At 36.6% G+C, this 27,705-nt stretch overlaps 1 protein-coding gene across 5 annotated transcripts in view; it reads right to left on the minus strand.

The window, feature by feature from the left end:
- Nucleotides 1-27,705, minus strand: part of CAMSAP2 (calmodulin regulated spectrin associated protein family member 2) — an 89,122-nt gene that overhangs the window by 38,788 nt on the left and 22,629 nt on the right. For all 5 annotated transcript variants that reach the window (XM_030496154.1, XM_030496152.1, XM_030496151.1 and 2 more), the window contains exons 3-4: nucleotides 5,242-5,403; nucleotides 4,496-4,579 (exon numbers count right to left, since the gene is read on the minus strand). In XM_030496154.1, the coding sequence (XP_030352014.1) occupies nucleotides 4,496-4,579; nucleotides 5,242-5,403 (246 nt within the window). The remainder of the gene's footprint in view (nucleotides 1-4,495; nucleotides 4,580-5,241; nucleotides 5,404-27,705) is intronic.

A 27,705-nucleotide genomic window follows, 5' to 3' on the forward strand; every position in this document is an offset into this window, starting at 1 on the left:
AAGCCATTTACAAGAAATGAACTAGAAAATGCATGTTCATTTGTGGTTCTAGACATTCACCCAACCTTTCATAGGTTTCTTGTCACATTACGGAAATATAGTCAATGTATGGACAAGTATATGAATTTGAAAACAAGCTGTCTTAACTCTCAAATGCAATCAGGAACTCTAAACCATATCATAGAGCAAGGTTTTAAATAATTTGTCTGAGATCAGATCTGGGCTGCCTATTGTTCCCTGATAGAAACATTCTTCTTTGATTTATCAGGGTGAAGTGTATTTCATACTTGGACTCAAAAGGTCTGCCAATATCTATTTAATGACAGGCTGAAGAACTACTCTTTGAAAAAAAATCCACATATTTGTTTCAATTCCAAAGTCTAGCTCTCTCTAACAGTACAAACCCAACTCAAAACTAGCAATTGAATATATCTTTTTACTTGCCACTTGGCTGAAACTATGATGGAGATGACTATGAATATGCTTCAAGAGACTGAAAGACTGAAGATAATCAAGTTTAAATTCAAACATACTATAAGATTTATAAATACACACTTTGTAAATGCACTTGAAAAGAGATAAAGAAAAGCTGAAATCTTTTGGACAACATAATGGGGATTCGATGGCTGTTGAATTGGCACTTTATGTCAAGGAATAAACTTTTTTCCCCTGGAACTTTTTAAAAAATTAGACATTATAAAACAGAGTAGAGAATCCTGACTGACTTCTCCCCCCAAAATAACCCAAAACAAAAAAACAAGCAATAAACAACTAAAAAATCTAAACACAGAGCCCCAAAACCAAAAGAAAAACCCACCAAAAAAACCCCCAAAACAACAACAAAAACAACCCACAAAAGAATGAATAGTCCCTCAAGGTTGAGTGCTTACAGTTTTACAAGACTGCTTAATCCCCCCTAACAAAAAGCTTTAAACATGACTATTATAAATTCAGCTCAGTATAAATTCATCCTATGGTGCCAAAAAATGGTAGTCATGCCCTTCATTAAACACTTGTTTATGCTGTCTTCCTTGCACCATCATTTGTGTTCATGCAGCTGTGCATTAGTTGCATTAATTGGATCAAGCTGATGCTGCTGCAAACTTTTCTTTTTGACAGGTTAGCTTTTGCTAGCAGAGTGGATTTATGACACATTGAATTGGAAGTGGAACTATGGAGTTAGTGTTTTACCTTCACACAAGAAGTTGCACTGTTTAAACTATTAAAAAAACCCCAACCCACACTTAAGGAATTCATGTCTTTGGATGAATACTCTTACATTTGTTTCTCTCACAGGATTTGCATAGATTTGGCTTAAGTCTTTCAAAACTGATTCAGTCTAAATTACAAAAGCAGATGGAAAAGTAACAGGTTTTTGAGAAAGCTTGAACTACATTAAAAATCAGTAGTTTAACCAGTGCAACTGTACATTTACTGCATATTACTCAACAGAAGCCTGAAAACCAAAATCTATTCACTACAAAACTTGAAATCCTAATTCTGAAAGAAGATGCAGAGACACTACCAGAGGAAGACGAGGTTACCACAAATCACCGGCTGATCAAGATCCACAGAGGACTACCTGGAACTAAAAATCATACATACTCCTTCCTCTCTTCTACAGAAAGCTAGTGGCAGAAGAAAGTGAAAGAAAACAAAAGAACATCTCATAATCCATTAATACTGGTTTTATCTATCCAGAAATAGAAAATAGGTGTATCTTATCAGCTTTGTCATTTATTAATCTGTGCATATCATGTTTACAATTTTTAGAAATGTAGAGATTTACTGTTTATTGCAAAAAGATAGTAAAACATTAATTTGGCAGGCTCGAGGACTATGCTGAAATTATTTTTCACAACTGATAAATTTATGCCAGTAGGAAATTATAACGTAATTAAAAAGTTTACATATTAACTTTTTGTCGCCGCCTTGGCCAGAAATCAAAACTAAAGAAGAGCTTTGCTAATGACTAGAATGATCCATTCCTCCTATGTTTGTTCGGCCATGTCTTTAAATCACCAGAAGGGACATTCTTAAATTAAATGTAGTTCAGGTTTGAAACCTGACCACACCTTAGAAACTCTGAAACTTAAATATCTAAAGGTGTTTGGCTAAAGCAGAAGGGAGGCTGCAAAGTTTCTTAAATTTTAGAACAGAATCACCACTTTTTGAACTGCTGTGTTGGTAACAAAGAACCTAAATTTCAAATGAGAGGCCCAGCCTGAAAAGGATGCTGGAAGACAGAAAAGATGCATAATGAAACATTCCAGTTCCCCTTCATGCCAAGTTTTAAAATACAAATAGAAGCAGCAGTTAGGAGTTTAAAACATCAGCGAAAGAAAACAATTGAATTCAGATAGTGAGAATTAAACTACAACTGAAATATGAGCACAGAAATGCTATACTTAACATATAGAAGTATAATTTAATTTTTCATAAAAATGGAAAACCATACAATAATACTGCTTTAGTTAATACAAAGGCAGAATTCAATTCCCACCACCTTTCTTAATGTAAGAAAATCTGCTGCTACTAATAACTAAACACAGGCATAGCATGACATGAAGGGGGAAAAAAAAAGAGGAAGAAAATCACACTAATTATTATTCAGATAAAAATATAGACATATTTCAGCAATACCGAAACATGGCATAGGAATTTAGCTATAGATACTTCACAGCTCTGCTGAGATACAAAAGGTAGGGTCAATTGTCATAAAGTAACAGGACATATCACTGATTCTGAGCTATAAAAAGAGGAATGCATGGACTGATGCAATATGAAGACAGATAATTAGAGTAAAACACCTGGGTATCTGGGAATAAATACTAGGAGATGCTTGACATTGCCACAAATGGATTTGTACATTGACCAACAGACTAGAGCTCTGATTGTGTTATACCTTCACAATTCGTATGAAAACACCACAAATGTATATACCATTTTTGTGTGAATTTTTTATTCCACTGTGTCGATTTATGGGATCAGAGTTACAGACTACACAAGTCTCAAGAGTTGTTTCAAGAATGTTGACATTAAAAATATAAACTAAAATTTATAAAGTTTATTTTATCTTGCTATTCCTAACATAAAATGCAAACTATAAGTGAAAATAAACATTACTGAATGTTTACTATGTTTTATGGCATTGCTCTGAATTTTCTCTTTGATATGTATTTGTTTACCAAATTGAGACTCCCATGCACTCTGTGTTTTAAAAATGATTCTCATATTTCAAAGTGACCTAAAAACCACACAAAAATTTCTACTATTATTTTCAGGAAAAAGAAAAATCACTAAGGGACAGAGGATCATAGGTTATCTCCCTATCCCCCATTTCCTTCATTTTATCTGAATTTGAGAAATGAACTGGTCAATGACATCTTATTCTCCAGATTTCTATGCTATTATCACTATTGAACACAGGTTAAATTTTCCATATCAGGATATATGCAGTAGGGTCACACTACTGCATATAGTAGTGTGAAAAAAAAGAAAATACCATTTTCTTTTGCTGAGTTATGTACATACTGATCAGCCTTCGATTATTCCTTATATTTAAAAAGAAGCCCCAAGTGGAAAGACATTCTTTGCATTTATACTTTTTGAAGCTGAGCTTCTAATCTAGGCAGGTAATCCACAACTCCTTCAGAGCAGCATTGAAAGGGAGACAGCTGCTTACATGAAAATAGACCAGGAAGGGAACTAGGATTACAGCCTTGCAGTAGCTAGGAAATTTGTTCTGCATTCAAGATCAGAGGTAATACCAAAGGGTGTTCAAATTGATTACCAATTCCCCAATACTAATTATATCACAATAGGATAAATGATCTCATTCTGAAGCAAGCATTTTTACATACTCTGGAACTGTATTATATCCTTCCGTGTTTTGACGGGTATAATGCTACTTAATTAACTGAGTTCCACAAACAAAAGGAAAGAACATCCTGTTAGGAAAGAGAATCAAATGTAATCTGTTTTTATCGTATATATAAAACCTGTAATCAATCAGTATTTTGGATCATAGCCACAGCAGTGCTTCCCAGGATGCCACATACAGATTTTTCTTTTGAGATGCATGCAATTCACAAGGAAAAAAACATTAAAAATCATGAATAAAAATATGGTGATATTTTTTAATAAAAGATCTGACTACAGTTTTAATTAATTTGTAAGTATTAATTAACCTTAATACACTCCTTAGGACTAACATAACAGATGTTTCCCTACTATCAAATATTTATTTGTCAAAAAGGATAACTGGGAATAAAAAGTGCAACTTCACTTGTGTTACATTTTAATGGGTATATTCATGGAAACGATAAAACTAGTAACAAAATGCCTGAATACTATAACTTTGCTTTCTTTCACATGCAGTCAAAAGTTCAATGTCTGCAAATGTATATTTACCTATACATACTTCATGCAAGTAGTTTTTGTTGACAGATGAAATGATTATTCTTGTTTAAAGGATTTTAAGTCTTACTCCTACCTTTTGAACTCCTGCAGATTCTGCACTGTGATGCTCTTTTAGTTTTTGTTCCTGTTCCATTATGTCTTTCAAATGTTCATTTACCTAGACACAAAACAATTCATTCAGTGGTCTGTTCTAAGAAACAAGTAGAAATGATAAGTTTCCAAAAGATCTATAAATCACCACCACCAACTTAACTGAAAAGATGAAACAAATTTTTCAGACTATAGCCCTGAAGCCAAATCGGAAATCGTCAGTTCAGATGCAGTCTGGGGTCACTAGTTGTTAGTTTTACATTGTACAAACTAACCTGCCCCTTATTATGTTTGATCACATTTGATTAACAGCATATCCATGTTATTTGATTATATAGTGAAAGTAGATCGCTTCAAGCAACATGTGTTCGAGTACAAACAGAATACCTTGCTTTTAAATCATGATAAATTACACAATGAGATAACTGTCAGAGCCAAAGAGACTCTCAAGCAGCCGTTGTCATGACATCTCAACATGACAATGACTGCTAAGACGTCATATGAAATGCATATTACAGTACTTTATTTAGACTTCCCACTTATTTCGTTCACGTAACTAGTTTATTTCTGGAAACTTTGCTTTTTATTATCCACACACAGCAGATGAAGGAACAGTCTATCAGACACAGTCTTCATATACCTATATACATATATATCCTACCCACTCATCTCTAACTGAATCATACAGACTACAAAGAAAATCACAGCTTGCTTTTCCAGTACTCATACCTTGTTTATCCAGTACATGACAGCATCTTCAATATCATAAGGTAGATCTGTAGCTTGGAAGAAGGATGAATACTGTTGAGTGCATGCAATGACTTTCTCAACGCTGACCATCTCTACGGTGTACGCCATCATAAGAGTATCGATCATGGCCAAGTGAGCACTCTACAAAGAGAAGCAGCAATTAAAAACTACCTAATTAGTTTGCAAATCAGAAGATCACTTTCTTATCTGTCATTTCTGAACACAGCCAGAAGTTTTCCATCTGGTTGTCAGCATTTGAATGAAAGACAAATGAAGACAAACATACATAACAGATTTGAGAATGCAATACAAAGCACAAGGACATTAATTAAAAAAAATAAAATGCTGATTGCAAATTAAAAATAAATTCTGCAACAAAATTAACACCAAAACCAAAGAACTGGAAATGGAAAGGAAAAGCAATTTTAGTGATTCAAACATTACATCACTTTTAATCAAGCTTAAAAGATCTCTTAAACTTGTTACCTTAATGAAAACAAAAAGCCCCTGCTTGATCAATGTTATTTGTACTGGGAATAAAAGCTGAGACTGACTGTTAAACAACCTTCATCATCACGAAAATGCTGCATTAATAAGTGGAAGTTTATCTGTTTTTAAAGGCATAATCCAGGAAGAAGATGCAATTATACTATTCTTCAGTAAAAACCCAACATGTTAGAAAGCATGAAGTTTTCTTCTAGTAAACTGATCGTGTTATGCAGATGCAGCTATATATGCACTAGTAAGTTTAAAATAAGCATATAATGACAAACAAAATAGAGCTTCTGTTAAAAGAGGAGGTATGTTTCTCCTGGTGTTGTTATGTATTGAACGACAATGGCTATTTCACCATTGGCAATAATTAAAAACACCCCCCAAAAAAACCCAAACCAAAACAACAACAAAACAACACAACAACAAAAAGAGGACGACAACCAGGATTTACATTAGATTCTTGTGACTGAATAAGAAAATGATGGCTGCATGTAGAAGCAGTGCCTACAGCTAAACAGATGTGCTTCTGCTTCATGATAAGTACAGCAACAGCTAAGTATTAAGCAACGTTTCCCATGAACCGGAACAATTTCCACAGACAGTATTTTTTAAAACACTGCCTTTAAACAGCTCACAATGCAAACAAAGATCCCAAACGCTTAACACCATCACTTCAATTCTATTAAAAAAATATTCATATAAACATCTCACAAGGCAGCTGTAACAGCCATGGCAACAGCAATGAACACCATGAGTCACACAGCAATATGCTATCTAATCATTATAGTTAAGGTAGTTTATGCACAGCATTTATTCCAGAATGCCCAGCGGGAAAAAGATGCACAGACCCACACTGTGCTGCCCTTAGTGCTTGTACCACCGATGAAAGTGATGATGCTGGCCTCAGAAGCAGGCAGCAGCACACATTGTTTTTGGGTTTTGTTCTTTTTCTTTTTTAAAAAGCAGTTAAGTTGCTTTGTTTGACAAAAAAAAGGGACAATTATACTTATTTTATCTACTAGACGTTCACAAAACTGTTCCTGATAGTCAGCCTTCCTGGGATAAGCTCATTCTCTTTGGACCCTGGATGTGACCCGAGTGCCCCATCTGCCACACACTCCAACCATGCTCCTAGCACAGGCAGCAGAGCTGGTCTGTGCCTCTTCACTCCTGCCACCGACGACTGGCTTATTCAGAATAAACTCTTTTCACCAAATTTATCTGCCTTATGAATTTATTTACAGACCTTCAGTGGACAACTACTGATATGAGCTCTTTTGTGCAAATGAAAGAAAGAGAGGGAGCTGGATTCTTGCCACCCAAGGTATTTAAGAAGGAAAAGACAGAGTATTGCCCATGACCAGCCTCCTGAGGAACCTGCACCCCAGTGTCAAATACAATTCTATACACAGATATGAAAGAGTCACTCCTTTGTTGGCCCAGCAATGCAGTGCAGAGAAAGAATTCAGATAAGAGTATCACATTTACTACTAGTAAAGTCCTAAAACCTTGTGAGGGATTGCACAGCCTGGGTCAGCCATACAAATCCACGCAGTTCTACAGGAGTTTCCAGCTCAGATTGCAGAACGGTAGATTAGGAAGTATGAAATGAGAAGGAAGATAGGAAGACTTGGATTGTCTCTGCCATCCCAGGGGTCATTGCTCTAATGGTCTTTCATCGCTTTATCTTTGTTGCCTAGTCTGAACGGCACCTGGGTTAAAGCATTGTGCCACTTCCAGAATCTCCACAGAAAATGGAGATACTAAAATAGCAAGAAAACGCTGGATTTGCTTTTTAAGAGGAGGTGGTGTTTTCCAGCCAGACACAAGAGTGGTCTCATATGCAGCGCTACTGCTAGAGGTGTGCTAAGAGTTATCTGTGCTGATCCAGACCCGCCACTTGGACTGCCTGCTGCGTGGACTCAATTGAGGTCTGACACCCAAGGAAGCATCAAGAACATTTAGAAGCAGAATCTTCTTCCCCAGCTGTTGATCCACAGCTAGTTCACTGGCTACTGCGCCTGTGCTCCGAGACTGGCCAAAAGCAATCACTGGCAATACTCCCAGAGGGAGTTTAGTAGCCCTCACCTCCCATGTTGGATCGGTTCTCTGTGTATTTTGACTGTGCGTATGATATTGTGGATTGACAACGGAGAGAGAAGGCCACTGAAGTGTTGCTATAACTGCCAATCAACTCAATACATTATAAACACATTAAGAAAATTAAAGTATTTCCAACTAGTTGTCTGAGTCATATTTTCAATGTTTCTAGCAAATTATTAATGAACTGCAAACTACTTAAGCAAGCCAAGGAAGAATGAAAGGGATGACCTTGGATAATACTCTGTACTATCAAAACCAAGTGTAATAAGCTTTTACGCACACTGACTGGATCCATGTCACAAATCTTTACTTTATATAAGCTATCAAATGCAAGCATCTTCAGAGTCTCAAAAGTGACTCAATTGTTTTCTTTATAAACCAGGCAGGATGTTCAAAAGGATATTTTTTTAGAATACTAATAAAAAGAAGAATCTGAGTCAACTTGCATCTATCACCCTGAGAAACAAACTAGAAACCTGCTATTTTTCAGTTAGAAACCCCCCCACAACTTTATAAGTAATTTAATACTAAAAAAATTAAAAACTATTAACATCTATGGATTTCTCCCTTAGAAAATAGCAACCAACCAAATAAGCACAAGATAACCTATACTTAAAAAGCAGTTGTGGTTTTGTTTGGTTTTTTTTTAAGGAGGTACAATACAAAAGAGAAAACCATTTAATTCCACAAACAACCCTTTTGGGTTTCTTCCAATTATTCTGCAAAGAGTCAGATAAGCTGCATTCTTTTACATCTTTTAATTCACTAAGCTCAACAAGACAGACTAAATTAAAAACTGCACTACAAAAATGGTACCCTACTCTTCCAGATACAGGGGTTTATCAGCAGTAAATAGTACATATAGATCCTATTTTTTGGCACATCTCTCACTGAACAGCATATTTTAGGTACAGCTAAATAAGCAGGAGGGAGAGGTCACTTTTACTAGTTGGATCCACAGTTATGACTGAATAATGTCACAAGGAAGCAACTTTTCATATCCGAGGGGAAAATACAGATGCTGTTCTGAGCTGGGCAGAAACTAGAATCAGCTGCTCAGCAATGTCTTCTTTCTTTGGACAGGTTTGTAATACAGTGCCTGAAGGATCTCCCCCGGAGCTGCTGATGACTGGTACCAAGATGGTACCCTAAATGCTGCTATTTCCTCCAAGATGTCAGCATTCTGATATGCAGCATAAAAAACCCCAAGGCAGGATTTCATGCTGTCACACACCTCCCACACCCAGAACTGCAGCAAGGCACATTTGAATAAGGATGCATGATTTTGAAAATATATGGGGTTTTTTAGAGAAACAATAATAATAAAAAAATCAGTAACATATTAAGTTACACAGAATAGGATACAAGCCCATTAGAGAAGTATCTTAAGAAAAGAAAATCAAGCTCAACACAGTAGTAATCAACAGCACAGGAAGTAATACACTGTTTTATCACAAAGCTGTTATGCAGAGATTTGATTTAATCCAATTAAAAAGAAATCTTTTCATTCTTTGATCAGTAGACTGCAATGCTGCAAAGTACTAAAGTCTTACATGGCACACCACAAAATATAGAAGAAATAAAATACCAAATGCTGGATTTTTAGAGGTACCTTATTTCCTAAGACACAAGCATGGTTTTGTCTTTCCCGGCTACACCCTGCACAGAACACAAGGGTTTTAATTTACTAATCTTCACAATCTCATGTAATTACTAGTTAGTTTCTGTTCTGTAATGTAGGTTACACAGCACTTAAGCGGCTTACTGAACTGTAGAAGAAAAATTATTCTGAGCACGATTGCTGATCTGTCTGCCTAATTCTTGATTACAGAGGTTGCTCCATCTCCCTTGAAGGACTGTAAACAACTTCATTAAAAAGTGTACTAAGCAAAAGGTGTATGTGATACTGTACACACAGATACATATGGATAAATACCACATATTTTAGGCAGTTCTTATACTATTACCTACTACTAAGGATATATCTCATATTGCATTAATCAATATTCAAGACAGGAATTCTCTTTTGACCTGCCCGTTTAGGAAAATCAGACAATACCATTTCCACTATGGTACTTAAAGAAAGGGGCAGAAAGAAAACAGAGGATATGATTGTTATCCTCATGCTGAAATAAGTGACTCTTGAGCCTTTAACTGAAATAAAAAGTTTCACAATTTCACTATGCTTTGGAAAGATTTGATCTTTGACAGAATATGGCTTTGATAGAATATGTAAATATGCATCTCTGTTCTTACTGAAGTTAGTCGTGTTTCACCAATTTTTTTTCAAGAGTTCTATGAGGGAATCTGGCCACATTAAAAAAGAAAAGCACCTTCACACTAGTTCTCACTTGCACAGTAAGAACATATATTTCCAGCTAAATTCCCTGAAGATTTTGCCTGCACTAGATCAGGCACTTGAGCAAAGAACAGAGAGGAGCTCTCTATAATTAGCTTGGTGAATATTTATATCACCTTTGTATCAATGGTTTTGCATGCAATCAACTGTTTCTACCTGCTGAAAACAGAGGTTTCTGATCCAGATACTTCTCACAGTACAGTTGGAAACAGTAACATGAAACAGTTACTTTGAGTTAACAGTGAAGTACAGATTAACGGGCTTGATGAAACTTAGTCTGAAGATACTTATAAAAGTAAGCACTAAGATTACAAATATGTTGAATGTTCCTAACAATAATTGATCTGTTAATGCTAACTTCAAGTAACATTTCTTAAATTAAAACTGAAATTCCCATACTGTTCTGCCAGTATATGCTAGTTCTTAAATTAATGTGACATTTCCTTGTATGATTATTATCACAGATTGTTATCAAAACAGAGCAAAGATAACTAGAAAGAAACAAAGCCAGAAAAAGAATACAATAATTAAAGACAGAGATCACCCCCACCAAAACAGTCACTGAATTCATAATTGCTAGAAGGTGCAGATCACACGGAATAACCATTACAGGACACGTCCTTAAGGAGAAAAGGCAAGTAAAAACAGAGTGCTGATATGCAAAATAAAAGAAAGACAGGAACAACAGGCAAGTAAAGGATCAAACATGCATGACAATGCAGTTTAAGGAGGCTGAGTAGCTGTCATCCCCTGGCACCCTTTCCCAAAGACCCTTCCTTAGATAATCCAAGTCTCATAATAGATACCACCTAAATTCCAAATCTCAACTAAGAGTGGAAAATTGAAGAATTCCAGCTCAGGGGAAGCACAGGCCAAGGCTTGATTCCACAGAAGGTGAGGAATGAATTAATGAGCAGAGCCAATAGGTAACTATTACAAGCTTCAAAGCTTGTAAAACTGTTCAATTTCACCAACATTCTTATAGTAAAATGAAGACAATTCTGATACTACAAAGGAAACAAGTTTTAAAAGATTTCGATCAACAAAATGGAGCAGTCTGAAGTAGTCAGCTCCACCCTGTGTGATGATTTTCAGACTCAGTTCTTCTCTAGCCTCACAGAGTACTTATGCCTTGCACAATTCTAAAATAACCTCAGTTGTCTAGTTATTCTTGTCCTGCAATGGAATGATCACGTCGAATTACCTCCTTGCTGTATTTTCATGAAGAACAAGCGCTTGACTCCGATAAGGTGCTTGTTCAGCAAGAATGGGCATTACTGAGTCATGCTGAACGTATCGTAGCAGGTTCTGCAAGGTTTTTTTACCTTCAATATTTATTATAGCCTTCTGTATTTGGTTAACTTTTAAAATTTAGTAATCAATTATATAAATATATATAAAACATCATTATTTGACTGACTACAAACATCTGACATGGGAAATGTAATTAATTCCTAAAAAAAAAAAAAAAAAGGATTTAAGGACAGATACTTGCTGAGCTAAGCATTTCGACAGCACTTCTAAGTTCTTCTACCTAAGGTTTCTTTATTATGCTTGTCATGGAATTTAGTAATTTGATCTATTAGCCCAATCCTAACTAAATACATAACAGAGATTGCCAGATTCTTTCTGAATCACATAACCAAGCGGGACCTTACCCCACTCCAGGCCATAATGATACAAAATACTAGCATGACTTGCATAGGAATCAAAAACCAGCAAATGGTGCTAATCACATTATTTTCATTTTGATGTATTTTATAGTTTCACACTAGCTACTTGGGATTTTTTTTTCCCTTTTAAAATGTATTTAATTACTCCGGAAGTTGCCTGCATCTTATTTACTGGAAGAAGCAAGTGCCTAATTAATGGCAAAGACCATGAAGGCACTTCAGTGCCTTTATGCCAAGTATTACGTGTTCAAACAAAACATTTGTAGTGGATCGGTTAAAGCAAAATGAGAAATTCATGAAGGATAACTGATAGCAAGATAGTTACACACATATAGATGAATAAATAGCACTGGCCTCAAACTTCCCAGAGTATTTTGTTTTTGCAGATAATTAAGGATTTTCTCAGGTCACACTGTCAAATCCTGTCCAGACAAACCAGAAACAAAAATCTCTTACAAAAAATTACATTCCATTACATATGTGCACTGTCTCCCTGATCTTAGACATTTAAACCAAGAACAAGCAGTAGATACAGAAAATACCATCTGAATTTCTTCTGTCACAACAATCTCCACCAATCTTTGAAGAATACAAGAGTAGGAATTGGAGAAACAAGGTTCCATTTATAAACTATGTATATCCATGTATAAATAAAAAATAGTTCCTTCTTCCTGACTCACTCATACCTGCATAGTAATGACATTGAAAGCAGTGGTTTAACTTCTCTGGCAGCTCAGATAAAATACCTGCAGAGGCAGTTATCACCAGCAAGTATCCAAGCCTGTTCTTCTCAAAACATCTGCTGCAGGAACACAGCCTTAGGAATGGTGCAGAACTACCACTTCCTCATGGAGATGCAGGAGCAGTGACCAGACAAGCTGGGTTGCTACAGAATTTGGGGTGAAGAGTTCAGGTTTGAGGGATGTGCTATAAGTACATAACAAAGGAAGTTTGAAAGGGAGAGACAGAAAAGAGGCTGAGGTCCCCAAATAAAAATATATGTAGGGCTGGGCATTAATTCATAGAGATGAGAGTAGAGGAGGAAACAGAGACATGTCTTCTTCAGTGCATAACTTAGCCTGGCACTGTGTCACAGAATGCTACAAGTCCCACTGACAAAGCCACTCAGAGCTCAGTATGTTATCAGTATGTTATCAGAGCAGACTAGTTTTGAAACTCTGCAACATAAGACTTCTGGTTAATCCTCTTCAAAGTTAAATATTGATGGCCATTTTTGAATGGCAGCTTTTTTGCCCAGGTAACTGATAAAACATGCTTTCTGACCAATCTACATTTCTGTTTTGCCTTTTTCTTAATAAGAAACTAGTTAGCTACTCTCACACTTTATCTCAGAATCCTTATAAAGTTAAAGGATTAATGTAAAAGGATAATCTAGTGGAAGTCATGCCATCAACTTGATATTACAATAATTTATGAGATTTTGCCTAAAGTAATACAGAGGATGATATTTTACACAATTCTCAACATTTAACACATCTCCTGCTGCCAGTGGCCTTGGGTTCTTACGAGCTAAGTTCTAGTAATAAGCTCTTCTGCACATAGTACTAATGACAAAGAGAAAAATGATGCCTTAGTTAGTACAATAGTAAAATATACTGGTTTGTTCAAGATTCTAGATTTGACACAACAGAGATTGGAAGGTTGATTACTCATTGCAATGAAGGATGAGGCTCAGTTTGAGATGGAATGTAACAAGTTGTTATTTTCTAGCATTTGCTGGAGAGGAACTCAAAAAATCTGAAAGAACAAACTTAGAAAAACTTATACCAAACCCCTTCCCAAAGCAGGTCCAACTAGCTCAGGTTTCAAGGACTTCTCCAGTCCTTGAATCTACAACCACTCTGGGCAATCACCTAATGTCTTCCATCATGTTTGAGTTAGCTGGTATTAGTACAAAATCCCAGCCTCATGGTAAATACATGGCTAAACTAAAATGTAGAGAAAGACTCTATAGCTCTAATTTGCTTCAAATACTGAGATCTCAGTATCACTGTGTTTGTATTGAGGTGTTCTGGGGTTTTTTTAATAAAGTTAAACTCAGAACACTGCTTTCCTACAAGCAGAGAGATGAAGATAGCTGTGGTTCCCTTATTTCTCAAACCACGAAAGGATCAAGTAGGGCCAAATTATGGACATCAACTAAATTCCAGGATTATTTCTAAAAACCTTACAACTCATCCAAAGCCCAGCTGAACACTGCCATGGTCCTCTGGTATAGCATAAATGCAGAACACCGTCAGTAGAAGGGTAGAAAGATGCAGACTTTAATCCAACATAATTCAGCCTACCATATAAAGCCTAAGCTGTTGCAGGACTGCGTGAGAAACTGAAACCAAACAGGATGCTATCTTTCAAAAGGGGGAAACAAGCGTGAATTTTTACATGAAGAGCCAGTATAAAACGTTCCTACATTTTCATCAGAACAGGCTCCTTATAATTTTCCTTCTGCTTTTCTATGTATACCCTTACGTGTCATTTTTTTAATGTTTCATTACTAACATTATGGTGAGATGGCTCCATCTGCACAGTTCTGGGACTGACCTTCCAGGATAAGATTTTAATTCCTACGTTCTACTCAGTTTCCTCAGGAAATGTGCCTCCCAGCTGGAACTCATGTGAGACTCCTGCCAAGACACAATACTGGAAATACAAACTTAAATTACTCAGGGAAGGCATTTTAAGAACAACTTGCAATTATATACAAGAGATTTGGGGTTTTGTTGCAAAACACATCTTTGAGAGGTGACCACCCGTCTGGGTACAAATTCATATTTTAATTGTATGTTGGGGAAATGTATCTATTAGCATCTTAGATAAAACACAAACACAAAAATAGTGTTGAAGCTAATACCTCTGACTTGTAAGGTCTTGTCCCGAGACCTAGGGACAACTTCAATCAGTCACATGTCAAGTATCATCATCTTCTTATAAAGCTGCTGCTCAAGAACCTATGAAATATTTTCTGTGATTTTTGTTAAACTGCTGATGTGCAAAAATCTATTTTTAGGACAGAAACATAAGAATCTTTCTTAGACTTAGCTCTCTTTGCTAATCTAGGAGAACACTGGCTTGAAAACTCAAAACATTATGCCCGCTCATTCCAAAATGCTACCTTCAAAAAGAGGAAAACAAGCTTCACTTTTTATATGAAGATATAATATGAAATCTTCCTGCATTTGCATAGGAACAAGTGCCTGCTAATTTCTTTGTTTCTTTATTAACCATAAAAAAGGCAGAGAAATAAGATCATCACACTCATTACTGTAATGGCAATTACAGTAAGAATAAGAGTTATTTGACCTTTTCCTCAAAGGTTTGAAGGAATATCACGTTTATAAACTGTAACACAGCAGAGCAAGACATGAGAGGGAAATTGACCTCATCAACCATTTTCTTATAAAATAACAAGCAAGGTTAAAATTTCCCAGTCTCTTACTTAAATTAACTCTATCAGCAGCATAAAGAAATTAAAACAGACACAGAAAATTATACTCATCACAGGAAACCTGTTTCTCTACGGCTGCTATTGTAGTAAAACCTTGTAAGTGACAAGCTGCTAACTAACAGCATAACTAAATTAGACAGCTGACCAACATTTTTTTTGTCTCCTTATTAAAGTATTGTGACAGGCCAGCCACAACAGTGTCTGCTAACCAAGGACATGAGGACATGGTCCAGAGTGATGTTATAGCAGAAGTGCATTATGGTCATTTTGAAAACATATTCAAATATTCAAAAGCCCTTCCACTTGTTTGGTTATTCTGGACTAAAAGCCAAGCTTTGAACATATTTCAAACCTCTGAAGTAAGGTAGGGCTTCGTTAGAGAAAGACTTACATATATGCACACACACATGTAGAACAATTATTTTACTGTAACAATTATTTTATATGTAACTTAGAAAGAAAAAGCAATCTGCACACCATCACAGAGATCATTCTGCTCTACCAATAATCCTTTTTAACAGATGACTTGCACCCAGGGATCTTAACTTCATCCACTGCTGTAGATTTCTGCAGGACATCTGGCTGTAGCTCCCATCACTTAAAGCTTCTGCTAAGCATAGGGTCGTACAGGCTATGTCTGCCTCAGGAACTGCTGCTGATCAACAGGAGCAGATGGGTAGACAGGAAAGGGTTGTACTGAGGGCAGGATACCTTCGATACAGGCTTCTGTTGTTAACCATCAATCCACTTTGAAAATAATCTGGAATTCAAGCAGTCTACTAGTAAGGCAATGGATTGTCCTTCCATCAGCTTTTCACAAAAATGGGAAGGTCGATGAAGTAGTAACTAAAGCTTTTTTTTAAAAATTACTTTGGTAAAGGCATGAAAAATAGTTATAGATATGGTATCATCTTCAGGAAGTACATTCTTTCCGAGACAACTTTCTGTTTGAAAATGAAAAGGGTAACCAGCATGTGGCCTACACCAAGACTAGAATGTTCTTTTCCAAAGAACTAAGATAGAACTGGAGACTATTGTGAACTAGAGACTACTTCTCAGTTAACTGGCAACCAAGGTAAAATGATGCTGGTTTTCATCCTTCACAAATACCCGTTTGTAAACTGGTACATTTTATGGCATGAAAATGAAGTGGAAAAGTCTTTCTTCCACCTCCCTTTGGTAATGAAATAACTGCTAGTTTGTAAGTCTATTTAAGGATTAAAACAATAAACCAGGCAATAATGTTCTCATTCCTCATGCCTTTTTGGTTCATAATGTTATTCCAGGAGGTGTTGCATGATTAATAGCTCTCAAAACAGTAAAATCAGTTGCAGCAATAACCTACTCGCATTGTAATAAACAACTGTTTTTCTTTGGCAAAATATCACTCCTCTTTTTCTCCCCAACTTAGCCAAGCTGAGCAAAGAGGGCACAGTGATAAATGGAACAAAACAGAGAAAACAGCTGAACAGAAAAAAACAAGACAGAAACATGAAAAATGGTTAACTCCTATCCCTTTGTTTTCAATGTAATACATTTCAATGACTTAAGATGGTGATTACTAGAATGTAAGTACTTGCTGGGCTCTCATGAACAGGAGTAAATACCAATAGTATTGTTTGAAACCTCTGCTACAAGCACAAGATATCTCAACACATGCTGTCCAGAAACCACACAATCCCTTCGCCTAATGATGAAATCTTTGCTTTAGCAAAAGGAATGACCCCCATATATGAACCTCTACTATTAAATCACTTTGTTAACTGCAAAGAGGAGGGGAAATAAAGGGAGGAAAGGAACGGGAAAGTATTTTATAGCTGTCCTTAAATGACAGATTTGGAGACCACCAACTGTAAACATTAAATCCCATCAGCAGTGACACATATTGCCATGGAAGGGTCAGTACAGGCCCCATGCAAGTGACAGGTAGGGGTGTAGCGTGTTTCATTGATTAGCCACACTGTTTTGACAGTCAGTAGGGTACAACCACAGAATAAAAATCTTTGCCGGGCAGTTTGGGTGCTGAACATTTAGAGGAACTGAAAAGAGGTTTTTTTGGAAGAGTTGTAGAATAAGGTGGTGTGAACAGTAAGGACTGCAGAGGAATGATATCAAGCCAGGCCAAAATGTGTGGAGAGGTACTTCTTCAGGAACTTAATTGACGGGTTTTTTGATTGGACTAAATAAAGCAGCAATTGTTGTTTCCTGTTTTTTCTTAATGCCTTATTTTGCTCTGTGTTTTAAGTCTGTTTGTGGTTTGCTTTTTCTCTCTCTCTCCTCCCTCCCTTGTTCTCATTAAAATTATAAATGGACTGACATCTGTTCTTTCTTTCCAAGCATCCAAACACGGTAATCCTGTAATCCTTAAATGGGGTAGGACAATTACTGAGAAACTTCTATGAACTGTGTGTGAGGCAAATTACTGGACATTTTAGCAACCAATTTAAAATCACTGGCTTCAAGAATGTTACATCAGAATTGAAGGCAGCATCTGCAACTTACGTTACCTAAACACCCAAAAGACCATTTATCAAACCTAAACAGCTGGCTGTCTGCACAGGCAGGTCAATCTGTAGTATTTAAAAAAGTAAAAATCAATATTGTGAGAGTACAAGATGGAATGGACACTATTAGAAAAGCTGGTATATAATCCTCACTAAGAAAGAAATAGCACATTTACTGGTGCATAACAGGCAGTATACATCACAGTGCCTACCTGATCGTCCAAAACATATGATAAATCTAAATCAGTAAGCAATTTTAGCAAAGAAGATTCTTACAGTACACATTATAGATACGAAAGACTGGGCAAAAGAACTTAATCTGCATTAAAAATTAAAACTCTTCAATATTTTAAAGCATGCTTTAGAACATAGTTCAGACAATTTGGGGATTGCTTAATAATGTTAACTATTCTGAATATAGGAGGTGTAATGGTAAGTTGAACTGTGGTTGCCCAGTTGGTTTCTTACTTCTTAATATTTTACTCTATTACACACAATGATGATTTTTATTTACTTATTTCTTATACTTTTCCAGTGCTAGCAAAAATTAATCTTATAGCCATTAAGCAGTATAAAGCCACCCCCAAAATATCGTACACTTGAATGCAAAGTGATACAGATTTTGATGCTTGATCAGTCCTTTGGTGCAATTGTCACTTGCAGCATTTTCATGGTAATCAAAATTACAGGAAACAGCGCAAGAAAGTGTTAAAATTACCCTGATTTTTTTTTTTTTAGTTGCTATTCATTTGAAGCAGAATGAGAAAACAGATGATGTTACTCTGCAGAACACTTTTCAATTTACTTTTTCACCTCATCTCTTTGCTGCTCCAGATTATAAAGGGTACTCATTACAATTGCTATTCTCTTAGGCACTTTCAGCTTGAATTACAACATTTTGCAGTGTTATCAGTTGTATGTTCTGTGTTACTGGAAACAGATTACAAAGTGAACTATCGTGTAATAGCTACCTCTTTGGCACAGGATTTTTCCCTACATTCTTAACAGTATCTACTTTCTTTTCCACTTGCCTTCTACATTCATTTTCTTTTGCAAATGCATTCTTGAAGTAGACACTGTTACTGTTGATAACTTGTTATCAACTTTCCACTCTTTACATCAAGGCATAATCAAAACCTGCCAAAGCATTCAAACAGTAGATTTTATAGAGTTTAATAAATGTAACCTGCATTAAAACTAAACACATGATTTGTAATTATTTTTCACATCATTATTAACATGGACATACAGCTCACTGTATTCATCCTCAAACACAGAATACATGTCATTTTGAGACACATTACTTAAGAACTATCATAAAAAGTCTTTTCCAAGTTATGTGTTGGATACATATGTACACAGAGCAAACAAGGCAAAGAGGCACTACAGAGCCCCAAGAAACAACACAGGTTACATGAATGCTAAGTCTACAAGAGAATGTACACATGGTTTCTCTCTAAACGGAGGGCATTGTGATATTTTAAGCTTCCAGTAATGTGTACCTAGCGTATTAAACACAGCTACAGTGGATATAATTAAAGCATTATTTTATTATCCCACGACAAATCAAAGGAACAGCTACAGAAGTGAGAGATCTCAGATGACTGAATAACTATTTCGCAAACTTAGAATTATTGACAGAGATCAATCACACATGCATCTGTAGTATCACTTGAAGTATTAATTTCATAAAGACAATTTCAAATTGTCATATTGCTGCAAAGGAAAACTACAAGATAAAATCAATTAAAATGAACTGATAAGAACATTCATATTAGTACACATGCCTTCTGCTGTGTCTGGCATTCTTCCCATTCCTCCTCTTTGCACCTGGGTACAAAATAAATACGGGCCATCAACAAGCATATGGTGTAACACTTGCTGTATAGTTCAGGTACTTCAAAATGAAGTATCAAATCCAAATCACTTCATTCTGAATGTGCCTTTAGCAGATAAGAAAGTAGCTGTTTAATTCAAGTTACTCATTCAAAAAAACAGACAAAATAAAAATCAGTTTTGCACTTGCAATGAACAAGCACAGAGAGGTTCACCTGAGCAGCCACTGCAGATGAGAGGAACATTAACATCCCTCACTCCTTTCTTCTTTGTGCTTTATCATTTGCAACTTCCTTGTACCACCCCAGGATGTGCAGTCACACAACAGGAAATATGCTTCCAGCTCCATCCTTCACCCAGGCTGGAGAGCAGCAAATCAGGCTGCATGCCGGGACTTTACAGCTGTGGCAGGAAGCACTTTGAACAGAGTTTGCTGTTCAGGTACCAGTTTCCCATGTCCACTGTAGGAGAGGCTGCAGGCTGGCTGGCAGCCAAGTGGACCATACTGATCTACCAGACAGCTTTGACTTCAGTATGAAATGATTCAAAATAAAGAAAAGGCATGATAATAGTGATTCTTCAAACTTTTTACTTAGATTCTACTTAAAATACTTCTATGATTCCTTAACATGATCTTTACAATGGCTTTTGAATTAACCTCTAACTGACTATACCTGGATTCTCTTCACATAAATTATAAATTCTTTTGTCAATTCTAGGTATATCAATGGCAGAACATAGAAGTTATTTTGAATGCTGTCTTTATCTTAACTCTTTGGGTTTTGAACAAAAGTGAAAAGGATGTTACAGTGTAGGATGGGGACATGGACTGGAAAAAATAGGTACTGGCCCTAGTAAAGGAAGTCACTAAAACATACTAATCTGAACAAGCTGATATAAAATCCAAGATTCCTTAAGTTTCACCACTAAGGGTACACAAAACACAATCTGCAGATGCTTCTCATCTATTCAATGATGTACACGGCATATGACAGCCTACTATTCCATCAGTTATTGAATTAAATCAAATAGTATAGATTCACACTGTGTCTGCAAGTTCTGATGATGGATCAAGTGCATGCTCATCTAATTTCACACAGAAGGATTTCAGATCTTGTTTTTATTGGTGTTTATTGTTGTATGATGGGAGGTTAAGGAAAAAGAAAATAAATTCATGACTTTCTCAGAAGTCCCCTGGCAGCTAGCTCACAGCTGCACTCCTATGTTCAGTAATTTTGTGATCTTTAGCTCCTGGATGTTTGCCTTCAGACAGCCATGTCTGTCATAGAAGTAGTGACACCTCATGTTGCAGCCACAATAAAAAGCCAATAGAAGTCAGTTTTAATGTGTTACAAGTGCTATCTAATGCTAAATGAACTAAAAACTAACGCTCTTTGCATTCTTAATGTCCTATTTCCCTACTTGCAGATTCAGCCCAATGACACGTTTGTTCATATATACACACTTACACACACACAAATACATCTATAGGAATGAGATGTCAGAGTAGCTTTGAACACATATAGAAAATAATGTTATAATAGGCTTTAAAAAAATGAGAATGAATCAGTCATTCAGACAGCATTATCATTATCCCTTTGGGATGCGAATGAGACATGTTGTCATATTTAGGGACTAACAGAATCACAGAATGAAATCAACATCATGCTTTTGTCAGGGTCTCATGGCTTACTTCTGGCTTTCTTAGCTTTCCAGTATTTGGTGTTGCCCCTAATTTTTTTACATTTTGTGCACAGAAAGTTATAGAAATAATATTCCTAATTTAGTTTTTACAGATACTGGTGTTTATATTAAAAACAGATTATTTTTACAGAGTAGTCAATCATAACAAACACCAGTTGTTTATTTTTCCAGACATCTGCCTAACAAGTCTTGTTCAGCTGTTTATGAACTCAGGACCTTTTCATTCCACGGCTACCCTGGTCCAATATGAAGACTTATTACACTATGGTATTTCAACAAGACACTGGATAAAATTATTTAAATAATAAAAACTCTCTCATAATCAGTGATAATGAATGTACTGCCAAGATAGAGTAGTGAATGTAAATATACTGCATATAATGATGGTAATATATGCTGCTTGATGAGATAAAGACAAACAATTCTTTCACAAAAATAAATAAAAATTATATATAGGACAAATCACAGTTTTCTCTCTCAGTCTCCAGATTTTGTTCTGTATTTGAACACTATAATAAACATTTTCACTGAAATAGTAATCAACCCTACCTTACCTACAGTATCTACTGCATACTGAAATTTAAAACAATCTAAACCAGGGGAAAAGAAGTGACCTACCAACTTTTCAAATTTCACCTCAAAATATCATTTACTTTTCAATACTTAATCAGGTTCAAACTACTTGCAAATGCAGCTAATTGCATCCTTTCAAAAAAGCGTCTGAAATATGTAACAGATTGCAAGAACAGTTGCGGTAAATATATAACTGAGTCTACTGTGACATGCTTTTCCACAGCAGTAAGTATGAAAGTTAACCTTTGAGACTGAACACTGGACTTGAAGTTAAAAGGAAGTTAAACAATTAATAACAAAACCTCATGTTTAAAATTACAGGAATAAAATCAACTTCCACTCAGATGGCTCCGACAAGTTAAAGTAGTTATACAAACAATTATGCTCCTAACTCACACCTAAAAATCTCACCTTTCCTCTATACATTGAAATATATGAAAGCAGTTAGTGACAGCAATTCCAGTTAAAAGCCTAAGTCACTTTTTCTGCTTTCCTCCCCCCATTAGCTGGAAAGCATGCTAAGGCACATGAAAAACAATGAGGTGGTTGGCGACAGCCAATCATGTTTGTAAAATCATGGTTTTACTAAGAGGAAAACCTGCCTGACCAATTTGGTGGCCTTCTGTGATGGGGCTACAGAACTGATAGACAGGGGCAGAGCAGTTGACGTCATCTACCTGGACTTGTGCAAAGCGTTCGACACTGTCCCGCACAACATCCTTGTCTCTAAATTGGAGAGACATCAATTTGATAGATGGACCACTCAGTGGATAAAGAACCGGCTCAATGGCCGCACGCAAAGAGTTGTGGTAAAGGGCTCGATGTCCAGTTGGAAACCTGTAACGAGTGGTGTCCCTCAGGGATCGGTGTTGGGACCGGTCCTGTTCAACATCTTTGTCGGCGACATGGACAGTGGGATTGAGTGCGCCCTCAGCAAGTTTGCCGACGACACCAAGCTGTGTGGTTCGGTTGATACACTGGAGGGAAGGGATGCCATCCAGAGGGACCTTGACAGGCTTGTGAGGTGGCCAATGCCAGCCTCATGAAGTTTAACCAAGCCAAGTGCAGGGTCCTACACCTGGGTCAGGGCAACCCCAGGCACAGCTACAGGTTGGGTGGAGAAGAGATTCAGGGCAGCCCTGCAGAGAAGGACTTGGGGGTGTTGGTTGATGAGAAGCTTAACATGAGCCAGCTTCAGTGTGCACCTGCAGCCCAGGAAGCCAACCGTATCCTGGGCTGCATCAAAAGAAGCGTGACCAGCAGGTCGAAGGAGGTGATCCTGCTCCTCTACTCTGCTCTCATGAGACCTCACTTGGAGTTCTGTGTACAGTTCTGGTGTCCTCAACATAAAAAGGACATGGAGCTGTTGGAGCGAGTCCAGAGGAGGGCCACAAGGATGATAAGAGGGCTGGAGCACCTCCCGTATCAAGACAGACTGAGAGAGTTGGGGCTGTTCAGCCTGGAGAAGAGAAGGCTGCGTGGTGACCTCATAGCAGCCTTCCAGTATCTGAAGGGGGCCTATAATGATGCTGGGGAGGGACTCTTCATTAGGGACCATAGTGGCAGGACAAAGGGTAATGGCTTCAAACTTAAACAGGGGAAGTTTAGATTAGATATAAGGAAGAAGTTCTTTACAGTGAGGGTGGTGAAGCACTGGAACGGGTTGCCCAGGGAAGTCATGAATGCTCCATCCCTGGTAGTGTTCAAGGCCAGGTTGGACGGAGTCTTGGGCAACATGGTTTAGTGCAAGGTGTCCCTGCCCATGGCAGGGGGGTTGGAACTAGATGATCTTAAGGTCCTTTCCAACCCTAACTATTCTATGATTTTATCATTCTATTACACTGGGTAACAGCCATTTCAATGCTGTTATAAAACTAACCCTCTCAAAAATTCTAAAACAAAGAGAAACCTACTTAAAATACTTGGCAAATCACTAATTAATATCTAGTAGCATCTATCACATGCTCAGTATTATCATGACCTTGAAAAGAAACCCATCCTGAGCCATGCAGCTCACACCCTGAGACTGAGACAAAAGCCACAGAGCAAGCTGACTGGACAGTGTTCTTTTGTATTAACTATATATGGTATTAAATTTAAATGGATTGTAGATAAATTCACCTTATGGTGAAATAGGTCTTTCAAAGAAAAATGTCACAGTTTGGGATAAAAAGAAGAGAAAACAAGTGAAATTGTGGGGTAGATATCAAACAGGAAGAATAGCTTCAACATCCAAGAATTGTAGATGAAGCTTGTTGAAATTTCTTTTGCTAAAAACGCTGTAGAAAACAGTGATTAGCACGTAGTCCCAGTATTTGTAAACACATTTTAAACACCAACTAAAACTTGTTCATTTCAGCTGGAATAAAACTGGAAAAGTTCATAAAAGAAAACAACCTGGTATGTTGTTTTAGTAAATCCTATCTGCATAAAAACATTCGGCCTTTTCAACTGAAAATTAAGTAGCAGTTTTAAAGTCTAGGTGTACTGTACAACTTTGTACAACTGTCAATGTATTTGTCACATTAAAACATCAAAGTACAATTCTGTTATTTTTAAATTAGTTTTTCTAATAGATCTTATTTGAGAAGTTTGATAATATCTACTTCAGGTCATAGATAATATCTGGGATATACATTCACTTATATTTTCTAGTACTTTAATATAGATTTACATAACAATATTTTTTCTTCAGGAAAACCTACACCTTGAGACAGTATTTTATCATATTTGTAGGCTTGAGACAATATTTACTGAAACAAAACCAAAAACCAAACCAACAATTCACCCCGCACGTCAAGATTTTTTTATTCCTCATACTCAAGCAATACTTCAAGATTAAATTCTCTGAAAGCCTCTAACACTCTTGACAAACATTCCCATTTGTCATTGTCAGTTTTTCTGTTCATAGAAGACTTCCAATCAATCTTCCTACATATGGACCTGCTACCAGTGCAGTGAAAGAAAGTCCTGAAGGTACGTTACTGCTAAATTTGTAAAGAAAAGCAATTTCGTCGTTCTGTAGGTCCTGTACTTTGCCTATTAAAAATTAAGAATGAAGAAAAGGTTTTCTCCCACACACACACACATAGTGCACATCAGCCCAATACTTCTCAAGGGAAGGCCTTTCCCTGAGCTGTGGACTTCATTTTCATCTTGTTACTTAGCAAAGTTAACCTTTGCTTAAACATTTTGTGACTGAATTCCATTTGCACTTGGTGTAATACTAGTAACTGGTATCAGTTATCAGTTTAATGTATTACTAGACTAACATTAAGTAATAAAATTTAGAAAGTTCAATTATTATAATCCATAGTTCTTTTTAGTATTTTCCTGTTTTAATCAAAATCCATTATTTTGCCCCCAGAAATTATGACAATAAGGTAAGAGATAATGGCATGTCTAGTTGCCAACACATTAGCAACGTATTATTTTAATCTCTAAAGTACCATGTACGCTGATGCCATTGCAAGAAGCAGAGGAGGAGAGGTGGGAGTTATGCTGTGGGAGAGAAAAAAATTGTCATCCTTCTGGAAAAAGATATTCCTGGCAATAGGTTTTATCACACCATGCCTACACATAGATCTGGAGGTCTCTGCTTTATTGAGGTTGTCACGGTTGATGGTGCCCTTTAGATAATATAACTGAAGCACTTTCAGGAAGAAGCTCCAAGCACTTGGCTCTGGTTATCTTTTGGTAACAAAAAGGAAGAAAGTGGAAAGAAGTTAAGTTGCTCTGTGACAATGCTTTGTGGACTGATGGACTGTGTGTTCCAGTCTCAGTAACTTCACTTCCTCTTCCACCCAGCCATCACTCTCAATTTCCCCAAAGATCCAGTTCCCATCCCAAGCCCTTTGATCTCTCCCATTTTTCCTCAGACCTCCCAAGACCCTCCCAGATCTTGAGGGCTGCCTTCAACTACCCTCAATATGCACTGGCTCAGGAATGAAGCTCATGAGAGTCTATCGCTGTTTGGTCTGCACTTCAGCCTTTCCTTTGCCAAAGGAGTGAACCTGGCTCGCTCACCTCTAGGCCAGCGGATATATCCAATAGATAAGATAAATAGATCTACAATAAGAGTTTGTACAAGAGAGAATTTGTAAAATAAATAACCAGCAGAAGACAGATATAGGCCATCCATAGGTGGAACAAAAGACAAAACCAAAATACCATTTGACTAGGATTAGACTTGCAAAATCAGGTAATCTTTTAAATTTCTTTTCAAAGAAGGGTTGGGAAAGGTACAGAAGCAATGTGGAAACCAAGAAATCAGCAGTGCATGCCTTCAGGAAAACTTAAAGGCAAATTCAGTCAGTGGTTATACTGAAAGAATGATATTGTTCCAGATAAAAAAACTAGCAGGGGAAAAAAAAAAATCTAGAAGGCTACAGTTTGGGTAAGACAACAAAAGCAACATTATGATAAAAAAATAATATACTTAGAAAAAATACGAAAATAGTCTTGCATGATTTCGACTGTAATTTAGTCATCAAGATGGTAGCCAAGATGAATATTATCTAAAAGTAACTATGAATCAAGAGCTTCATACTGGAAAAAGAAATGTAACTGGCAGGAGAGACATGCAGTTATCACCCCAGTGAATGTAGTACCTTCTTACGTGACAGTAAGTGCTGGGAGGCTTTTGTGTTGCTGTCCAAGGTTTCAGCCTTAAAAAGATGGCTACTTGCTCAGTTCTTTGATGACTGAGGATACTCATTGTGTTTAAGGATAAGAAATAACAGCCTGCCGAGAAACATCTTGCTTCTATTATGAGTATAGTGACCTTCAAGCTGTTACTAGTATCTTTCACTTTTTTCAACAGAGTTCTAACTCAGTCTTCTAAAACGTGTATTAATTATTGATAGCCTTTGGATTATCTGTAAGCCTGCCAATTTCATGCATAACCTACATCTTCATCTCAGAGTCTAGAGCAAATAAAGAACAAAATATTGTATTTTTAAAATTACAAAAGGACTTAAAGACAAGCTCTCTGTGCATATTGAGCTATTCTTTCCATAACTAAGAACACTGGGAGCATTCCAAAAGACTAGAAGAAATGAAACAGTGGATATTTTTTTTGAGAGTCAACAGAACACAAATAATTAAGGCCAGACATCCTTCTTCTGATCTCATGCAAATTAATTTCAAAGACAATAAGCAGCTTGATATATATAAAAAAGATTAATATAAAGATAATGCTAATTAAAACATGAATTTATAGAACATAAGACATTTTTTCAATTCACTTATAAATGTAACTGAAAAGTTTAAGACTGTCATTATGAGTGCAAGGCATTTAACATGATACTAATACATTCTGATTAAATAGAATTTTAAATAGAATTTTTAATTATAAAGAATTAAACTTTTTTATAATCTGGTCAACTAAGCTGAAAATTCAACTCTGAGCACAGAATCACCAACGAATATTTCCAAGAAAACTCATCCCTGTGGTGCAGCAGCTTGACGTTTCTTACTATTTTTACCAGTGACCTGGAAAAAAAAACAACTCATCGCTGATCAGGTTTAAAGAGAATGCAAAATTTATGGGTAACATAGCTAAGGAAGATGATGAATCAGAGGAGCAGAAGAATCAGTTCTCCCTCTAAATTTGGGAGGGTAAGAAGAGAAGCAAATAAGGCACATGGAAATGGAACCACCTTACCTGAAAAAAAGTAAAACACGCAAGCTATAGTAATCAGAAAGGTACTATCTTCTCTAGTAGAGGAA

The sequence above is a fragment of the Strigops habroptila genome, chromosome 8 (genome assembly GCF_004027225.2).
Source record: "Strigops habroptila isolate Jane chromosome 8, bStrHab1.2.pri, whole genome shotgun sequence".
Classification (NCBI taxonomy): domain Eukaryota; kingdom Metazoa; phylum Chordata; class Aves; order Psittaciformes; family Psittacidae; genus Strigops; species Strigops habroptila.